Source organism: Atractosteus spatula, chromosome 20, assembly GCF_055471065.1.
Source record: "Atractosteus spatula isolate fAtrSpa1 chromosome 20, fAtrSpa1.hap1, whole genome shotgun sequence".
NCBI lineage: Eukaryota > Metazoa > Chordata > Actinopteri > Semionotiformes > Lepisosteidae > Atractosteus > Atractosteus spatula.
The window spans coordinates 8,184,404-8,204,887 of NC_142725.1; the positions used below are offsets into that span (position 1 = coordinate 8,184,404).

The following is a 20,484-nucleotide window of genomic DNA, read 5'->3' on the forward strand; positions in this document are numbered from 1 at the left end:
GCCAGGCGGCTGGGGTCCCTGCTATGCGCAGGGAGGGCCATGACGTCACCGTGTCTGAACTAGCTCCGCTACATGTCCTGGTCAGGGTTTTTATGTCCTTCTGTCCATCCTCTCAGTCAGGGTCAGGTACAGTATGTCCAGGAGATTAATTGTGTGAGAACTGCCAGTATGCAGTAAGGTCTTATCACCCCCTTTGTTTCCTCTTCTGCCCCCTCTCTGCCCCAGGTCTGGTCCAAACTGGGTCCACACCACCACACACCTCCACGGGCTAGTCCTTCAGGTGTGGTATTTCAATAGTGTCTGAGCAAACCATGTGCTCTTCAGTCCTTGTTAATTGTCTCCTGTAAATTGTCTGCGTTTGAAGACTTTGATTAGGAGGAGGAACCAGACACACAAGAGAAAGACAAACACACCAACAGTGACTGAGTCACTGGCCACTATATTCAAACTCTGCTGTCACACTGTGACACGGTCTGTGCCAACTACGAAGTATCTGCTCTCAGACCAGAGCAGCGGATCTCAGCTCCACAGTGTGTCAGCACACCGACGCCTCTCCACAAGACAGCACCACTCTGTAGCAAGCCACTTCGTTCATGCAACAATTGTTTAATGAAGTTTCTTAGCTTGTATGGCTAGCTTGCTTTACAAAATAGCCTTAATGCATATGCCCTTTATGGGAGCCCTCATAAATAATCATTTTTCTTCGGATTGTATATAGACAATACATCTATATATGTGGAGCTGCTACTCCCTCGTCCTTGCGTTACATACTGTATGCATCACTTCTGTGAGCGATTAACCATGTCTAGTTGTCAGTAATCATAGGTTGATTTCTGGACCTGTCAAGCTATGCTTCCAAAGCTAAAGAACAATTCATTGAGAACATTTCAAGAACATTTCTTGAGTGTTTTTTCCAAATCTTAAGAAGGGTTTCATTCTCTGAGTTCAAAATCTGCTATGAAATATATATACAGTGCAGCATTTGTAGTATAGTACTTAACATAAGTTTTCACGACTGAAGCATAAGGCTGGGGGTGATTTATATTTTCTCCTAACATAAAATAATGATCACTCCAGCTTTAGAAAGGTCTCTACACATCCACCAGTCTTTTGCATGTACATGTAAAGGTGTATCTGACCACATTATGTGCAAGAAAATGCAAACAGCTCTACATAGGGGGACTCAAATGCACGAAGCACTCTGATTTGAGTAACATTTACAATACACAGCCTTTAAAATAAAATTACAGCAGTTCTAATTGCCCGAGACTTGCTTTGCTATGCAGAAACCGCTGAGGACATCTCTGTGGAAACAGTCAGTGCTATGGAGCAAATGCTGCAGAAACACATGATAACATAAGAACTGTTTATTAACCATTTGGTCCATCTTGGTCATTTGGTGGTTAGTAGCTAATTGAACCCAGGCTCTCTTCCAGACATTTCTTAAAAGAAGCCAGCTTGTTCCAGACTCCCACCACCCTTTGGGTAAAGAATGGCCTCCTGCTACCAGTTTTAAATACAGTACATGACCCATGTTTCCACAGCCCTTTGCATCATCTTGGGTTGGACATGTCTCCTGACCTCATTGTAGCATTGGCTGTAGAATTTACAGAGACCGTCTGCTTTTCCTTCAGCTGGTCTGAAGAAGAGCAGCTGTCTTGAACACTCTCGAGTTTCTGTTCTTTTGAAAAAACCACCTCCTCTCCTTTCCAAAAGTTTTATTCTGTGCCCTGCAGTTCACCCTGGATTTGTCCATGTGTGCCATTGTAATAAGGATTTGACAGGGAGCTGAACTCCACCCTGCAGTGGTTTCCTCAGTGATATAAATCGCTTATCAAATGTTTACATCGTTGCTCTGGGAGCTGCAACAAGTTATCATCGGCTTCTTACACTCTAGTACATACATACTGTACAAAATATTGAATATTTGACGTTACTCCATAAAGCAAAGCGTATAATTCCTTAATATTATTTGTAAATCATTTAATTAACTTCATTATATGTTTTTTCTGGGTTAATGTTTTAAGGTTAGAGCATTTGGAATGAAAATTACCTGTGTAAGGAGGTAGAGCCCTTTTTCAAACATTAAAACTAGCATTAACCCTCTAGGGAAAAAAAACAATTCAAAATAATGCTCTTGGTGTATTTTAATATGATGTAAATACAAAAATGAGTTTATCATGAAAATCTCTTAGTGGTCATAAGGAACACTGAGGAAATGTTACTTAATGCAACAGAGACAAATACAAGCTTGAGACAAATATGTTTCTTCATAACACTATGGGTATTTATTTAAGTATTTATGTTTTTGGATTTAAAATCTTTCATCTTGAATCTATCATGAAAATGATATTAAGTCAAATAGTCATTAACTTCAATGACTACAATTTTGCCATGAAAATACAGGAAAGAGCAGCACATAAATATTAATTGTTATACGTGTCGCTGTGCCGGGTAAACTGAATAATATTAAGTTCTAGTTATGTAAAACTGCAGAATCTAACTGTCTTGTTACTGCATCATGTGCGCCTGTTTACTGTATGTACAAAGCCTTGCATTTCTATAGATTAGACTTCAAGGATCAAATCAAACGAGACAAGTAAAAACCATGTGGTATTGTAAGAGAAAATGGTTCGTGAACAGAAACATGAAAAACAGAGCTTTAATTTGAACTGAAAAAAACTACGAACTATGTCCTGAAGTAGGTTTGGTGATCCGCGTTACGCACAGTGCGGACACTGAAGGCGGAGTTAAATTCCGTCTCCATGGCGCTGATACACAATCCTCACGCTGAGGAACCCTCGAGCTGGAGATAAAGTCTTGCAAGAGCCGGGCACAGTTTCTCTGGAAACAATTGCTGTGAAAATCGAATTGTTTGGAAACAGCATCGCTGTAAGTACTGTACTGATATCTTGCACACGAACACACTATTGCACGGCGTTTAACAGTTGGGTTGATAGCGACTGAGCAGCGCTACCAGTCCACAGAAATGGGGTTTAAAACAGTAAACCACCGGCCTCACTTGATGCGTAAACAGTATTTGTTCAAAAGACATACTGTATTGTAATTCAGAAATAAACAGTGGTGAAATGAATTCTGTGAGGAGAGACAAAGGATGGCTAAAGAAATTATTATTGATAGACATTAATATTTTGGGGAAAAAAGGATACAATTCTTGATTATGGATTAAAAACTCAATTACTTTGAATTTTGAAGGGCATATATATATATAGATATATGTATGCATACAGTATATGTCTTGTGTATTTATATTTTAGTTTTTTTCTAAACTCTCTGGGCTTTTAATGTGACATTTGTTCAGGTATGCATCTTTTTTATAAAGATGAATTATGAGCTGCCCATGATTTTAAGCCCTCAACATTACTAGTGTACTAACAGTACTGTTACAGTATTATCAGTGTTTTAGTCCACTTTACCTAGTGCCTATAGAAAGCAACAGTAAGGAAGGAGTTTGCAAAGCTCTCTGCCTTTCAGACAGGTCCGTTTTCCTATTCTTTTTTATTCCAGTTTCTGTTTTAGCAAGTTGAATTAGTCTTGGGGCTACAGCGGGCACTTCAGCCTGGCAGAATGGTGATAAACTGTCAGATTTTTTTTCACACCGACAGTTTTAATGAGGAGCTTTCTGAATGTTCTAGGCTGCATGTTGTGGACCATGAGGGGGTATCTGAAATCCCTGGAAGGAACGTTTGTCCTTCGACCTAAAACCACGACCGTGGGCGGACATCCAGACTCCGATCTGTGTTTAGAGGTAACGGGTCTTTAAAGAAAACTCAGGCCTCATGACGACACAGGCTCTGTCACTCCCTTGGTGTTTATTTCTGCTTCAGTTATCAGTTCCATTTTTTTAGAAAGCGCCTTTTGATGTAATGCAAAAGTCATGCATTCCAATTCCAGTGACTGTAATCTTTTCTTGTCACTGTGACAAGCAACACAGTGCCATGGTAGATTACCGCTGCTGCCTCACGGTTTAGGTTCACCATTGGACTAGGGTACCTTCCTCGTGGTTATCTCAGTGTTCTCATGAGTTTTTACCTGCTGCTCCCGTTTTCTGCCATCTTCCAAAGATGTGCTGGCCCGGGAACTGTGGATTTCAGTTGTCCCTGGCTGTGTGTGTTCTGCAATGGGCTGCCGTCCTGCCTTATGCTGTGTGCTTCTGCCTTGGTCTCCAGGGTGCCAGGAAGAAGTGGCCCTCGGATAAGATAGATTGATTATAAGTATGTGCACGTTTTTCCTATAAAACCTCTTTTATAAACTGGTTCGGCCAAACTGCTTCGAAATGCTATTTACGATGCCTTCAGAAAATATTCACCCCTCCCCCCCCCATCCACCCGAACATTTGCATATATCGTTGTGTTAAGCCCAGAATTTGTGATGTATTTAAATAGTTTTTTCCCCTTTATACGCACAACATACCCAACAATTTGAAGGGGCAAGAATATTTTTTTGGTATAACAAAAATGTATGAGAAACAGAAAATGGAAATGTCTTGTTTACTGAAGTATTCACATCTGTGAGCCAATACTTTGTGGATGCACATTTTGCAGGAATTACTGTACAAATTTAAGGCTTCCTGGGTCTGTATCAATAATAATAATTCTTTACACCTATATGACTCTTTTATGGACGCTCCACTCAAAGCGCTTTACAGGTAATGGGGACTTCCCTCCACCACCATCGATGTGTAGCCCCCACCTCGATGATGCGATAGCAGCCATAGTGCGCCAGTACACTCACCACACATCAGCTATTAGTGGGGAGGAGAGCAGAATGATGAATGCAATGCATAGATGGGAATTATAAGGAGGCCATGACTGCTAAAGGCCAGGGAGAAATTATCAGTACCAGCTTTGCACTTCTGGATTTGCTCATTTTTGCTTGCAAATTACTCAAGCTCCATCAGATTTGATGGGAAGCACTGGTGAATCAGAAACTTAAAGTTTCTCCTTGGGATTCAGATCTGGGCTTTGGCTGTCAAAGGTATTCTCCTTCTTGTTCAGAAGCCAAATCAGCTTTGGTTTGGCTGTATCCTTGCTGTCATTGTCCATTTGGAATGTGAGTCTTTGTCCTTTTGCTGTCTGAAGCAGCTCCTCCTTAAGGATTTGCCTGTATTTCGCTCCTTTCATTGTTCCCATTGACAAGTGCTCTAGTTGCTGGTGCTGAAAAGCATCGCCATAAAATGATGCTGGAACCACCATGCTTCGTGGTAGGGATGGAGTTACACTGGCGATGAGCTGTGTTTGGTTTGCTCTAGGCATAGGGCTTTGCATTCAAGACAAAGAGTTCAATTTGTGGCTCACCAGACCAGAGAATCTTTTGCCACATGGTCTCAAGGTCTTCCATGTACCTTCTTACAGACTCCAGCCTTGCAAGACTTCCATCTAGCCACTCTGCCACAGAGGCTACAGCTGTGGAGTGGTGCAGAGATTGTCCTTTGGACAGGTTCTCCCATCTCAGCCTCGGAGCTCTGTAGTTCTGTCAGGGTGGCCATTGGGTTCTCGGTCACTTCTCTGACCAAGGTCCTTCTTGCTCAGTTTTGGGAGGATGGCCTACTCTAGGAGTCCAGGTGGTTCCATATTCTTTCCATTTCCAAATGATGGTCCTGGCTGTGCTCCTAGGAACTTCCAACACCATTGAGAAATGTTTGGTACCCTTCCCCTGATCTTTGCATCCTTACAGTTCTGCCACAGAGTTGTATGCAGGGCTCCTTGGTCTTCACTGTAGAGTTTCTGCTCTGACTTGCATTTTGAACTCAGGCTCCTTATATAGACAGGACAGATAGGTTGACAGATTTTTTTGAAATCATGTCAACCAATTTGACAAGTGGACTTATTCACTTATTCAAGTTTTAGATTGATCTCACAAGGAAATCTGTTGTACCAGAGTTCAATTTGGCAAAGCCACAGCAAAGGGAGAGAATACTTATTAAATCAAGACATTTCATGTTTTCTTTTAAATTGCATGTAAAAAAGTAATCGAAATGTTGGTCCCCTTTGACATTAAAGAGTAGTTTGTGTAGATCAGTGACAAAAAATGCCACATAAATTATTTCAGAGTTTGAAAAATAAGATAGTAAGAAAACATCAGAAGGGGATGCATACTTTCTGGAGTATGGACTGTATTTATTACCTATTAATCTGCAACTCAAATGCAGTTTCAGTCTGTTGGTGTGCTGGCCTGAGGAGCCGGTAGTACCAATGGATTTGTGACTGAATGCCACTAAGTCAGAGAAACCCTAAAAGCTCGGTGTGGAAGCTCTTTTCTTCACCTGACGGCACTGAAGCTCTCGCTCCGTCTCCTCTGCGCGCCAGAACGGAGGGGTCGAGGATCGGCACGCCCTGATCGAGCTGAGTGAGGCAGAGCACTGTTTCGTGCTGCGAGACCTGAACTCTGCCCACGGCACCTTCGTCAATGACTGTCGCATCCACAATGCAGCTGTGCGCCTGGCCCCTGGGGATGAGCTGCGGTTTGGCTACGGGGGGCTCGCCTACGAGCTGGCCATAGACAACACGGTACGATTCCTTTTTCCGTCAGTAAAGACTTACATATTTACTCTGCAGTTTGTTTTCCTCCAGTTCTATCTGCGGTATTAAAGCCCTGCTTTTGCAATAATGACCTTAGTCTTCTTAACGTCCAGTACAAAGAAACAGCAGTCTCACTGCTGTGTGTCAGGGAGACGTGATTCTGCTGGAAAATGAAGAGATTATAAAACTCCTTGAAAGCACACAGTGTTATGCAGCAACACCCAGGACCTACTGGCCATCTGTGAACCCAGTGTCAGTGACTTGGTTTGCATTTGTATTTCCATTGCATGATTTAACGCCTCGAGAAATAAACATGGACTTTACATCCATAGTCCTTCATTTTCAAGGGAATTTGTGGTTTTCACTGATCACGGTACAAATGAGAAAAAATGGGGACAGAGCAGTGCTGATGCACTGTGTCTTCTCTACCTCTCTATTAAGAATGACTGCCTTCTGATGTTGAACCCTGCCTTTGAATTTTAAATCCCACAACTAATGCTTCTCCGATTTGCATTAAATTGTGCCCATTGTGTGCGAATGAATGATGAGTGGGAATGTCAGAGGAGTGTGTTGTAGAAACCTGACCTACTGTATGTGACATTGCAGAAATAAATAACTAAAAGGTGGAGATAAGATGATCAGAAATAGCACATACCTGTATGCACAAATAACTAGAGCAGGTGACCAAAGTTGAACTTGGACACTAAAACTCCCTGTATAACATCTTGGATTCAGAGCAAGGGGGATGCACCTTGTGGCCTTTTTCGTGACAAATTAAAACTTGTTTTATATATAAATTTAATATAAATTTCAAACCTTCACTGAAGTGCGCTGTGACTTCTTGCATCTCTGCAGTGTATACAGAGATGCAAGACACATCAGATGCAGACACATGGTGGAAAACCAGTCTGAATCTGGTTAAAGCCCTGGTTTTGTAACAAAGTCTCAGACTGCGGCCGTCCTGATACTCGGGGTGCTGATGGCCGTGGCTGTGTCTCCCCAGCTCTCTCGCCCCCCGATGATCCAGCGATCGGCCTGGCAGAACACTCTTCACCTGATTGAGGAGAGCAAACCTCCTTCTCCCCCACCCGCTGTCTCTCAGCTACCCTTCCTACCTGCCCAGACACCCTCCAACATGGCCTGGATCCAGGGCGCGTCTGCTACTGCCCCTCACCCTCCAGTCCGGACACGCCCAGCCAGCGCCGGAGCCAGGAGACCAGGACACCACCTGGAGCGTGGGGTCCCGTCTCTCAGAGCAGGTACCCCACCAGGCTGTAGTGAAGTATCGTGCACCAGTGAATCCCAGGAGCTATGTGCATCATGGGCTCAAAGCCAAAAGTTACGTCTTACAGTAGAAAATCAATCAATCCATAAAATGATTGACCTTGTCCACTCTGTAACTAATGCACTGTGGGTACCAATGGAGCGGATCTGTGATGCGCTAATGCTTTGATTTCTCCGAAATTTGTTTAGTATGAAAGCAGCTTTGTTTTATACACACTACACAAAACCTGCACACAGTATAAGTGGACATTAGTTTAAAAATTAATATAACATTATATCAAACCATGGATAATCACTTCACGCCACTCTTGCAGGAACCCACACAGAGCCCCTAAATGCCCTCCCCCACAATCACACCGGTTCCCTGAGCCTTCATCTGTGCACATACTCCGCTGGAACACTGTGTTTTCTTGCTCCGCTGCAGGAAGCTGGACAGGAAGTGCAGGAGGGGGAGGGCAGTCTTTGCGACTGGGAGCCCCCCCTCAGAGCCCCCAGACTCTAGAGCACCTCCTACAGGAGAAGGTACAGTACAGCCATCTACGCTAATGCATCTTGAACACGTACCCCTTCAGTTTCCTCCATAAAGCACAATGAATGAAATAATTCCCAGAAAATCACATTTTTGCATAGAAATTGTTTGAGCATATTTCCATCAGTGAGCCTTTGAGGGAAGTAAAATGAATTTGATCAAAACAAGCACATGCGCTTCTGCAATTTAGTGCAAAATAATATTTTATAAACAAGTGTGGAAGCCTCTGAGTATGTCTTACTGTCATTTAACTGTGTCTTTCCTCATGAACATACCCCCTGCCCATTAGCAATCACAGATGAACTTACTGTACCCCTGTCACACAGTTGTTACAGTCGTGAATTATCCTTCCAGTAGTTATCTCCCATGGTATAGCTATGCTACTTGAACTTTTATTTCATCTCACAGCCTTTCAGTCAATTTAAGCCGGCATGTCCAGTTCAAAATATATTACTTTTCTTTTTCATTTAATTTAGGAGTGTAGCTGTGACTGGGGTCATTGTCATGTTGAAACAGAAACCTTTGGTTTTTCTTAGAGTTTATTATTAATACTAGAGAATTCAGACATTGTTTCATGTTTCTATAACAATTTTTGCTCGTGCTTTGGTTTAGTGTCTATTTTTTTTTCTGATGTACACTTTTGATCTGAAACGCTCTGGACACTTTTGACAGGGATGGTTATGAATTATGAGCCTTTTGTCAGTGTAAGATAAGATCACTTTATTAGCCATATACAATTTCTTGCATTAGGAATTTGTCTTTTCGCATACCCCAGCTTGCTCTCCATGAGACACACAGACAGGGAGAGAAGCTGGGGGTCAGAGCGCAGGGTCAGCCATTTATACGGGCGCCCCTGGAGCAGCTCGGGTGAAGGGCCTTGCTCAGGGGCCCCACAGAGTAGGATTCCTCTGCTGGCCGCAGCAACCTTCCAGCCACAGGCACAGATCCTGAGCCACAGAGCCACCGCTCTGCCCGTAATGTTAAATTGTCAGTATCCTGTGGGATTTATAATTTGACATTGACTCCTGTTGTGTGCTCTCAGCCCTGTCTTGCGCCCTGTGCTTCTGGGATCAGCTCTGGCTTGCCTCCGCTCTCAACAAGATAAGCTGCTTACTGTTAGTGGATTGATAGATGGTTACAGAATGCCATTACTGTACATTTGCGATAAGCATCAGGATATAGTATGTAGACATAATACAGTGTGATTCATGCCTGTTTTTATTAGGAAGAGAGGCTGCTGAGGCTGGGAGATGAGGTGAGCCGTCTGCTGGTGTTTGAGGCAGAGTCCAAGCGCAAGGACACAGTCATCGCCAGCCTGCGCGACGACATCTCTGCTCTCAAACTCCGAGCTGCCCAGGCTCGGGGAGACTCGGAGATCACCCAGAAGTTGCAGGCCTTGGAGAGGGAGATCATGGCCAAAAAGGAGCAGATCCAGGAACTTAAAGAGCAGGTACCATGCCATACATACCCACTGCATGAATCTCACACAACCTTCACCAGTTTTCTCATTTATCATCGTTAAGCATCTCTTGCAACACCAGAGGGGCTTCAACAGGGCAGTGTATTTGTTCATTTATAGTTAATATCAACAGAACAATACAACCCCATAGTTGTTACTAAAAATACTGTACTAATTAAAAAAGGAAAGTTTCACAAGCCTCTTTAACAGCTCCTGTCGTTGATCATCACAACCTCTGTATTGTTGCAGTTAAAAAAGCTCTTGCTTTAGTTCAGCATTTTTGGTATTTAGCACCCAAGGAGCCAAATAAGTGGACTGTTGTGTTCACATCCAGGGCATAAAGCGGTTTCTCACGGTCTCTCACATATTAATGTAGTACGCACAAATCCTGGAATACATACATGTAAACATATATGCATCTCCTTCATCATCAGCTGTATTACACTGACATGTTTTATGGAGATCAAATGGATGATAACTTAAATAAAGGTATCGGCAGCGTCAGGACTGGCCTCTGACTTGTCTGTATTCCTGCGTTCTCGGGGTTTTCTGTGCCTGCAGATAATGGACCTGCAGAAGGGCTCCAGTGAGGTGCTGAAACACTCCTTTAAGGAGCGAGACTTGCAGATCAGCAACCTGAAAAACCAGGTTGAGAAGCTGAAGCGAGACCACGGCATGTCAACAGGTAGGGCCCCTCCCTTCAGCTGCTCTTGACAGCGAGAGCCACTGCCTTCCCTTCCCTACCCTCGGCGTTCTGTCTTTGCACTGGAATTCGTCCTGCATTCATGTATTTGTGTCGGCTGTAAGTCATAATAAACTAGATGAATGCAGTCCGTGAGTTCAAAGATGGCTGTTTCTGAATTTTACCCAAACACGCGCCTTGTCTGCTCTCCCCTGGTAGGTATTGAGCTCACCTCTGCTGTCATGAAACTCTTATCAGTGTCATGAATGTTTTATCAAAAAGATGACGAATATAAGTAATATGATCGTCTCTTGTAGACCAGGGTGGGAAGGTATAAAACTGTCAGAAAGAGGGAATTGCTCCATATAGTATACAGTCGTTCTGAACAGAGCACGGTTCAGATTGGGTGATTACAAACCAAGATAATTTGTGATTCTAAATTTAAAAGAAAAATGGAAGCCCAAAGAGGGTGGCTGTGTCTCGTGGAAGAGTTTGATGGAAGTGTCAGTGAATGGTCGCCCATGTAGGATTAACGCCAACGTCAAATAAGAAGGGTGCTGGCCAGAGCCCAGCACTTCTGCGCCTACTGAGCCCTCTTAGATAGGCCTGCTCTCCCACCCCGTAGGACTGGTGACCAGCCTGCAGAGGGACCTGTCCACGCGGGAGCAGCAGAGCCTGCGCCTCGTGGCCGAGGTGGACAAGCTGCGCAAGGACGTTCGCCACAAGGACGCGCAGCTGGGCGCCATGTCCGCCAAGGTAGCGCTGTGACGCCCGCCCAGGTCTCTGGCAGCCTCCTGGTGCTCACAGGGGCCTCTTTACACTGGCTTAAAGTTTTCTTCAGCCCTGGATGTCAGCCTTCTGGTCAGAAACACATCAGACAGTCATTGCAAAATGGTGGCACTGGTCCAAATTAGACATCCTAGTTTTGACACACTTTGATTGGTTTCCACATTGGTCTTCCAGGTGTGTGAAGTACTACTCAGAGTAAAAATCGACTACTCTTCTGTGTGCTCCAACATAGAAGAAGCTCCCCTACATGTGCCCCACTAGCAGGAGCTGGCTGTAACAAGTAGCAGACTTCAGCTAACAGAAAACCTCTGGTACAATCCATTGTTCACAGAAGAAACGTTGTCCGCTTTATCACAGGGTTGTGTAAGTCATGCCTCAGCCCTGTAGTCTATTTACTGGTTTATTCTCTGCTGTAGTTTTCTAAAATGCGAGAGACTAAGAAACATGAGGAGGAGCTGCTTGCACGGGAGAATGAGGTGATCGTACTCAAAAAGGTGAGTGTGCTGTCACTGCTGGAGCGCTCAGCTCTGAATGAGGCCAGATTATTTGGAACAGACCTCGACCTGATTAGAGCCACTGATACAAACCATTCCGAAATTTCTTAAATTGCCTTGCACACTGTTTTGTTTACTTACAAGAAGATCATGACTACATGCACCATGGTTGTACAGTGGTTAGCATTGATGCTTCGTAATGCTGGGGCCCTGGGATCAATTCTGGACCTGGGTACAGTCTCAGTGAGATTGTATGTTCTCCCCTTGTTCACAAGGGTTTCCTCCCACAGTTCCAAGACATGCTGGTGGGTTCATTTGTTTCTGGGAAAAGTGGCCCTGGTGTGAGTGTGTTAGTGTCTCTGTGTGCGTCCTGTGATGGACTGGCGTCCTGTCCAGGGTGTATCCTGCTTTGCGTCCATTGCTTACCGGGATAGGCTCCGGCATCCCTGCGATCCCCTGTTGGATAAAGTGATTAGAAAATGGATGGATGGATTATGACTGTTTTGCTATTGGCACATAGCTTTAGGTACAGAGAAACACGAGGAGCAACATAAAGTCATTAACCAAATGATTTTCAATAAATTAGACGGGACACATAGTCTTGGTACACTGGTGATGGTCTTCCCCTGCGGTAGCATTCTGCAACCCTCACAATCCCTGAGAGCTAACCATCTGATAAAAAAGCAGACTCAATAGGTATTCATCTGGGACGGGACTATGCTGTTTGTGAAAGTATCTGGAGGCTGCAGACGCTTGATTCTTGTTGTTGCAGTCGGTGGAGGAGATGGAGAGGAGAATGGCAGAGATGCGAGCCGAGCAAGGGCGTTCTGCTTCGGAGCGAGAGACGATGAACGTCACATTGGCTGAGAAATGCCAGGTTAGACGACCGCAGCTACTGTGGAGCTCATAATGAGAAATTCTGTACATCCTACTGGAATCTGTTAATGTTAGCGGGAACTACCGTATACCGAAACCATTGGCTAATTCAAAACATTAATATCCATTTGAAAAGCAATGACCTTGTATGTTTTTATTTTATTTTGCCAATTAGTGGTTACTACTCCAATGAAACCATTACCGTTTTCGGTTGTGAAGATTACGAAAGGAGAGGAAGGCACAGTGCATCGTGTAACTTAACTGAGTGTATTTTCACTGTCAGGATGTTAGAGACATAATTAAAACAGGAGAGATGCTGAAATGTGAGAAGGGCCAGCAGCTAATCTGCGGCTAATTTTTCGTAATAGTTGCATGATGTTATTATAGCTGTTCTCTTTGCATTCCATACTATACAGTAATATGGGATTTGTATTGGAAAAGTACCTGAGACAAATAATTATTCTTTAAGTTTAAAAAGGTGAGATAATGCAAAATGCAGTGTCATATAAGAATAAAGGGACAGTTCCTAATAACTTAATATCTTTTTAGATACATTAATTTACTTAGTGACATGTTCCTTCTCCAAATATGGGATATATACAGTGTATCTTCACCTCCCCTCATTATGTTAAGGCAGTAATGAATCAAAAAGCATGTTGTGTACCATTGTGTACATTGATGGTTGTGTATTCATAGTTAGCCTTCACAAGAAAGTATTTTCAAGGAGGTAAATTTTAAAATAAATTATTGTGTATTTTCATTCACTAGGGTAGAATAACCGATGGCTTTGCAATGAAACATTGCTGAGGCAGAAAATCTGCCAAAATAGAGTATTGATTGTTCAGACATCAAGAGCTAATGATTTTAGATCAGCTACAATGGGCAGTCACAATGGTGTGTACAACGCCTATGCTACACAGGGACAGTACGCTGTGTTGTGTGAAGGATTGAAGTAGATTTGTTAGTGCACCAAAAGGAGACTGTCATTCCATTCTGCAGCATAATTCTCAGCTACCAGGAAGGTGACTTGCTTGTAAATACTTTCAGAAAAAGACAAAAGGTTTTAAAATTGAAAATGAACATAGATACTGTAGATGGCAGTAGAATACAAGGTATGCTATACAAAATGCTTAGAGTGTACATGTTGTCCAATGAGGGAGGTATATCCTTTTGCAGTACTTTCTTATTGAATATGGCAGTTCTGCTTCCATTATAAAAGGAGCTTTGACAAACGGCAGAAACAGAAATGTATCTCAAATCCCTATCACCCCCATAAAAATAGCACTTCGCACAAAATTTAGTATCCAGTTTTTACAATTAAAAAAAGTTGAAAACAATTTAACCTAACCAAGACATGCAAACACTATTATAATGATGATAATACATGATTATCATTGTACATTTGGATGGTATAAATGATTTCGAAGCTCTGTTTGTAATGGTCACATCATTACAACATCCTATAGTATTATGCCATGGTAGTTACAGTAGTAACAGTATAGTAATTCCAGTAGTAAATGCTTTTCACATAGTGTGCTGTGTGCACAGTTTTCCTTTGAGCTTGAACTTGCTTTGAGTAAATCTTGTGTGTCATTGAGAGTGTCCGTATTTCCTCAAAACGTACGTGTTAGTTACATAAACTTATATGTAAATGTTGATTTTCTTTTGTCTCACTTCTTTCTTTTTGTGCATCTGTATTGTTGTACAGTGCACTGTTGCATGAAGACAGTAGTGTGCAGATCTCTGGGAGAAGTGGCGCCAGTAATCGCCCCAATTATATTGCCGCTCAGGGCAGATTGCCAGTGGAATATGGCATCTCTTCGGGCATCATGGAAGCAGCTTTCTTTTTGCTGCTGCAGGTGCAGGCCGAGCTCCAGCAGGAAGCGGAGAGGCTGAGGCACCAGCTGCAGGAGATGAGCCGGCAGGAGCAGAGGACCCGTGTGGAGCTGGAGCAAGCACTGGCTCGGGTGAGACTCCACAACAACCGCAGCGCTGGGCCGCCGGAGCCTCCGTACTCTGTCACACGTGCCAGCGCCCCCAAGCAGGCTATGTTTCAAAGTGACGTACACTGCAGTCCAGTTTGAGAGCTTTGCAGTGGCACCAAACCCAAGTTTCTGAGTGCATCGTGGAGGACGTGACAGAATCTAAACATACACTGTCCATCCATCCAGTCATTCGGTTTTCTTAACGCTTCATACAGTGGGGGGTCGCAGGGGTGACAGAGCCAATCAGAGCAAGCAACAATGGGAGGGGATGGACAGTACGTCAGTCTATCGCAGGGCACACACAGACCCACAATCTCAGACTCACGTCAGGGTCAATTTTCCCCGAAGCCAATTAACCTACTGTGATTCGTGCCCTCGCCGCTCCACCCCGCCGGTTCGTCCCACAACACCTGGGGCACGAACCCGAGTCTCCGGCGTAACGCAACAGGGAACCAGCCGCATGAGCTAAAGGAGACCTCCCCCAGCCCAGGCGGCTGAGGTCCCTGCTACGCGCAGGCAGGGCCATGACGTCACCGTGCCCGAACTAGCTCCGCTACACTACCAGTGTGTCTTTGGACTATGGGAGCTCATCGGAGCATCTGGAGAAAAAGCATGCGAACATGGGGAGAACATACAAACTCCACCCAGACAGCACCCCAGGGCCCCAGCACTCCTAGGCAGCAACGCTAACCATCCTGCCCAAATTTCCATTGTGCAAAAAGGAATTAAAGTCAAAGCAGGTCAAGTAAGCATGGCCTTTTCTCATTAATGTCAGATGGAGTGGCTCTGTTACGGCTGATTTTGAATAACAAAGTGTGATGAAGCAGAGCAGCTGCTAACGCACAAAACTGATTTATTTTTGCAGACATCATGACATCATAGCATGAAAACAGTCCCTTGATTAATTCGTTCGTCCTTCACACCTATTAGTTCCAAGTATCACTGGTATCAGCTAGATCCAGAGTACCAAAGCATGGGCTTTTTTCATTCTCATTTGACAGGCCTTCTCCCCCAGCAGTCATTCAAGTGCAGAGCCAGCACTCGCTGTCATCTCATGCTCCTCCTCCTGCCCTGCAGCTTCTGTAGCTGTGATCTAGATTTCTGATCGGATGGTTTTGCTAACAAATCATCTGAACTTCCCGTAACAAGCGCAGCAAGTCTGGAGTTTCGCACTTCTCTTGTTCTCTAATTCACAAGCTTTCTGTTTTCAGTCCTAAAATTCCAGTGCTTCAAAGCTGACACAACAGAGATTTCAGCACTTCAGAAAGAAAATTTATGAAGGGGAGCAATTGCTTGGCAGAATTCAAAGTCCAAAAGTAACTGAATTATGTTGTTCCAGTGCCCGTCCTGCTAGGTACAGGTGCAGATAACAGGATTCAGCTGTTAGCATGTGAAAAGAAAACACTAGGTCCCTTGAAATCAGTTAATGATTCATTACTTGACATTTTAGTGGCACAATACAAGACACTTGTCTATAAGCGTATCTTCACCAACGCTCAAACATGATAAAAGTCCAGTACCCCAGCAATGCCTGTCTCAGTGGTTGCTGCAAACTGGAAAAGAGAAACCTTGTGCACAAGGTCAGAGCCATTCCTGTGTTTTAGGAGAACAGTGCAATAAAGGTGTGGAAATACCTCAAAAGATTCACTCAGCCATTTTCATAATGGTCAAGCATTATCATGTCTTGCTGTAGTATGATGCTGTTTGTACTTTAACTTGGCTGAGCATGTCGATTAGCCCATCTGTGATTCTTGAACCCGGGGCTGGATAAGAAGAGGCCTCACTGTGTCCCTTTTCCCATCTTCAGCTGCAGAGGTTCCGGAGCCGCATCATTCAGGCCATCTACACGGCCCCTGGAGTCCCCACGCCCCAGGACACTCTGTCAGACCAGCAGGTAACGTCCTCCAAACGAACCAGATCTTTTATTACTTTAGTGCACATCATCAGCAGACATCATAGTAATAATAATTGCTTACAACTCTTTTCTGGACACTCCACTCAAAGTGCTTTACAGGTAATGGGGATCCTCCCCACCACCACCAGTGTGCAGCCCCACCTGGATGATGCGACGGCAGCCATAGTGCGCCAGAACGCTCATCATACATCAGCTCTCAGTGGGGAGGATCTCATAGATGGGGATTATGGGGATCCAATTGGAAATTTGGCCAGGACACTGGGGTTACTTTTTTCAAGAAAGGCCCTGGGTTTTTTTAATGACCTAGGACAGTCAGGACCTTGGTTTTACATCTCATCCAAAGGGCGCGCCTGTTTACAGTATAGTGTCCCCGTCACTAAACTGGGGCATTAGGACCCACAGGTGAGCACCCCCTACTGGCCCCACTAACACCTCTTCCAGCAGCAAACTTAGTTTTTTCAAGGAGGTGTCCCATCCAGGTACTGACCAGGGTCACACCTGCTGAGCTCCAGTGAGTCACCAGCTGTGAGTTGCAGGGTGATATGGCTGACATGTCCCAACCCCATGCGAACTCGCTCAGGATGCATCACCCACAGACCATTAATCTTTCAGTCTGGCTGACCATTCCAATATCAGACAGTTAAGCAGACTATTTAAGGCTTTTCCCCTGCTTATTCTGTCGCCGGATGTTTTATTGCCTCATTCTGAAATATAGAAGATGGCGCTGCGCATACCTGGAACTTTTGTCAATTTTATAAATGTATTATAGAAATTGCAGGTTTTACATGTTACTGTGCACATTTTACTTTCACTGTGGTTTGAAATGCACTCATCAATGCTGCTTCTTTCTAACCCTGGTAAAAAAAAAAATAGCCTTGCAGTTCCCCTTTAACACTAGTAAGTGTTACACATTGAGTCTAGATTCTTAGAGACACTTCCATTCTCACCTACCCCAGCCTGTGACAATATTATTTCAGACAGCCCCGTTTTTCAGTCAGCCTGCATTATTCCTTCATTGTCTCTCATTAAACCTCGTTACCACTGCGCCTTCCTGAGACTCCTGAGGCTCCTCTGTGAACCTGCACTCAACTCAACTTGCTCAACTTGTCATTCAATATCAGGAACCGCAGCATAACACTTTATCAAAAAGAACACAGGCAGTAGTCTTGCTGTCAAGCAGTGGTAAACAAGACAGCTGTTCCTGAAGTTTCTTCTGTTGCAGCGTCTCCGAGTCCTGCCTTAAATCAGTGGAAATGTTGAGGTTTCTTTAAGACGTATTTTTGGGTAGTGTTAAGGACACATCAAAGTGAGAACTATAACAGCTGTAGTAATACACAAAGTCAAGCATATATTTGTCTTTCAAAGGTATACAGTGATCTGTAAATGTGTTTGTGTCAGAAGTGATTTTTGTCTGTTATGAGCTGCCCTGGCTGTGCTGTGGCCCTGCAGGTGACAGAGCAGATGTCAGTGATTATTGAAGAGAGGGATGAGCTGAAGAGCAGGGTGCAGGACCTGCAAGGCCAGCTGGATGGATGGACCTCTGAGCAGGACAAGACGTCCGCAGACACAGAACAGCTGAAGAGGGCATTGCAGGAGTGCCAGGTCAGCCTGCTCCTACCGGAAACAAGCACACACACACACACCACCACCCTACAACATATTACAACTGCTGAAGGCAGGATAGCAGTGAGTGTTGGGTTGCAGGGAGCTATAACGTGGTGAGCAACAGGTAAGGGATGAAACATCGGACCCACAGCTTTGTGAGCTGTACAGAAATATGCAGGTGGAGCTACAGGCTGCCAGTGTCATTAGAACATGGTTAGGTCACATTGCTGCACCATCTCAGAAGTTTTTTAAACATGTACCGACAGGTAGAGCTAGGTACAGGATACAGTATGTAGCTCACTGACTACCATTTACCCACATTTATGTTTATAATAACAATAGTTTACACTTATATAGCGCTTTTTCTGGACACTCCCATCAAAGCGCTTTACAGGTAATGGGGATCCCCTCCATCACCACCAGCATCCACCACCAAAGTGCGCCAGGATGCTCCCCACACACCAGCTCTCAGTGGGGAGGAGAGCAGAATGATGAAGCCAATTCATAGATGGGGATTATTAGGAGGCCATGATTGGTAAGGGCCAATGGGAAATTTGGCCAGGACACCGGGGTTACACCCCTACTCTTTTCAAGGAACGCCCTGGGGTTTTTAATGACCACAGAGTCAGGCACTCGGCTTTACATCTCATCCGAAGGACGGCGCCTGTTTACAGTATAGTGTCCCCGTCACTATACTGGGGCATTAGGACCCACATGGACCGCAGGGTGAGCACCCCCTGCTGGCCCCACTAACACCTCTTCCAGCAGCAGCCTTAGTCTTTCCCAGGAGGTCTCCCATCCAGGTACTGACCAGGCTCACCCCTGCTGAGCTTCAGGGGGCTGCCAGTTGTGAGTTGCAGAGTGATATGGCTGCTGGATGTTTACCCTGTATGTGTGAAGGTGTACATCTCACCAATTAACTACATTTCTATTATTAATTACTTTTCTTTTCCTTATCTTACGACTGTCTGTGTAGTATACTGTTTATGATTCAGTAATTATAACTGGCCGGTTGTAGATTCAAGTCCTCGCTTCAGACACAGCTCGTGTGCCTTGAGTGAGGGACTGTCCCCAGATTGCACTGGTTCTCCCAGCTGTATCACTGGAAACCTGGATTTTCCGGAGTTAGGCTCTGCGGTGAATTAGCTTCCCAGAGGGGAAGTCACATGGTCTCTGTACTCTTAACTCCATGGAAACCAGAATACTCTCCGGTCCAATGAGCCATTGTGGCTTGAATAGATCAAGTATCTTCACTTCACCTTGAGATGATCAGATATACACCTCTGATAATTCTAATCATGCCATTTTTTTCATTAAGATGTTTTTTGCACGTTTCAAACTATCCTTTTGGGAGTTCTGAGCAGAGCGCCGCCATGCTCAGCCACTTCAGGAAGCACAGCACTGTTTATATGGCAGCCCTTCTCTGTTCTGCCCAGGCTCGTGTGCAGGAAGCCCCTTCTGTTCCCAGCCTGCAGAGGGAGATAGCAGCTCTGAGGGACCAGAATGCCCCACCTTCCCTTTCCTGGGTGCATGCTCTGGGTCTCTCCATGCTGAGTTCTCTGCTGTCATGGCAGCAGGAAGCAGCTCGGGCCCTGCAGGATGCTGGGACAGATGTTGCAGCTTCGGCCAATGGTAAGGCTGTATCCCGAATTGCCCCCTCTGCTGTACAGCAGGTTGCCTAGCTCCTTATTTTAAAAATCCAAAGGCTTTTTAAGGTGAATATTTGAACTGAAGACATTTTGATAGGTGGCTCTAGGCATTCCAAAGGGTAAAGATGCAGATGGAGCTCAGTGGTCCAAGCCAATTGGAGCTTTGGCAGTGTCATCAATCAGCAGTGACGGTGACTGTGTGTTACCCATGTGTCAGTGGCACAGCCTGCTAGGGTAGGCTTGAGCTAGTTATAAGAAATGCTTGGTCATCTCAGTTGTTGCAGAGTTGGTGTGTTTTCTTCAGTGCAGCACCCAGGAGAGCTGGCCAGCATAGGGAAATTGGGCCGGTTAAGCCAGCAACGAGCTGATTTGGTTCAGTCAGAGCTAAGCTTGGAATGAAAACTTGCAGACACACCAGAGCTGGACCACTCTGAGCTTGAGTCCCTGATGTTAAGAGTCTAACACCAGCCCCCAGTCTTCCTGGCAACCTCGAGCCTACAGCGAGGCGCGTCACTCTGCTTGTCAGGTTAAACATTCCTTTAAGGCCGTGTGGGGCTCATTGTGTGTCAGATGAACTGGTGAACAGGTTGACAGGTCATTGTTCTTCCTGCACAGTACAGTCATTGTAGCGGTAATCTGAGTTGATTAACAATTAATGATTCCATATACAGAGGG

At 44.6% G+C, this 20,484-nt stretch overlaps 1 protein-coding gene across 1 annotated transcript in view; it reads left to right on the forward strand.

The window, feature by feature from the left end:
- Nucleotides 1-3,661: 3,661 nt before the first annotated feature.
- Nucleotides 3,662-20,484, forward strand: part of fhad1 (forkhead-associated (FHA) phosphopeptide binding domain 1) — a 50,075-nt gene continuing 33,252 nt past the window's right edge. Inside the window, exons 1-13 of the mRNA XM_088938120.1 lie at nucleotides 3,662-3,769; nucleotides 6,330-6,530; nucleotides 7,546-7,801; nucleotides 8,251-8,348; nucleotides 9,581-9,805; nucleotides 10,376-10,499; nucleotides 11,122-11,252; nucleotides 11,702-11,779; nucleotides 12,552-12,656; nucleotides 14,515-14,622; nucleotides 16,448-16,534; nucleotides 18,005-18,157; nucleotides 19,597-19,792. Coding sequence (XP_088794246.1) covers nucleotides 3,662-3,769; nucleotides 6,330-6,530; nucleotides 7,546-7,801; nucleotides 8,251-8,348; nucleotides 9,581-9,805; nucleotides 10,376-10,499; nucleotides 11,122-11,252; nucleotides 11,702-11,779; nucleotides 12,552-12,656; nucleotides 14,515-14,622; nucleotides 16,448-16,534; nucleotides 18,005-18,157; nucleotides 19,597-19,792 — 1,870 coding nt within the window. The remainder of the gene's footprint in view (nucleotides 3,770-6,329; nucleotides 6,531-7,545; nucleotides 7,802-8,250; nucleotides 8,349-9,580; nucleotides 9,806-10,375; nucleotides 10,500-11,121; nucleotides 11,253-11,701; nucleotides 11,780-12,551; nucleotides 12,657-14,514; nucleotides 14,623-16,447; nucleotides 16,535-18,004; nucleotides 18,158-19,596; nucleotides 19,793-20,484) is intronic.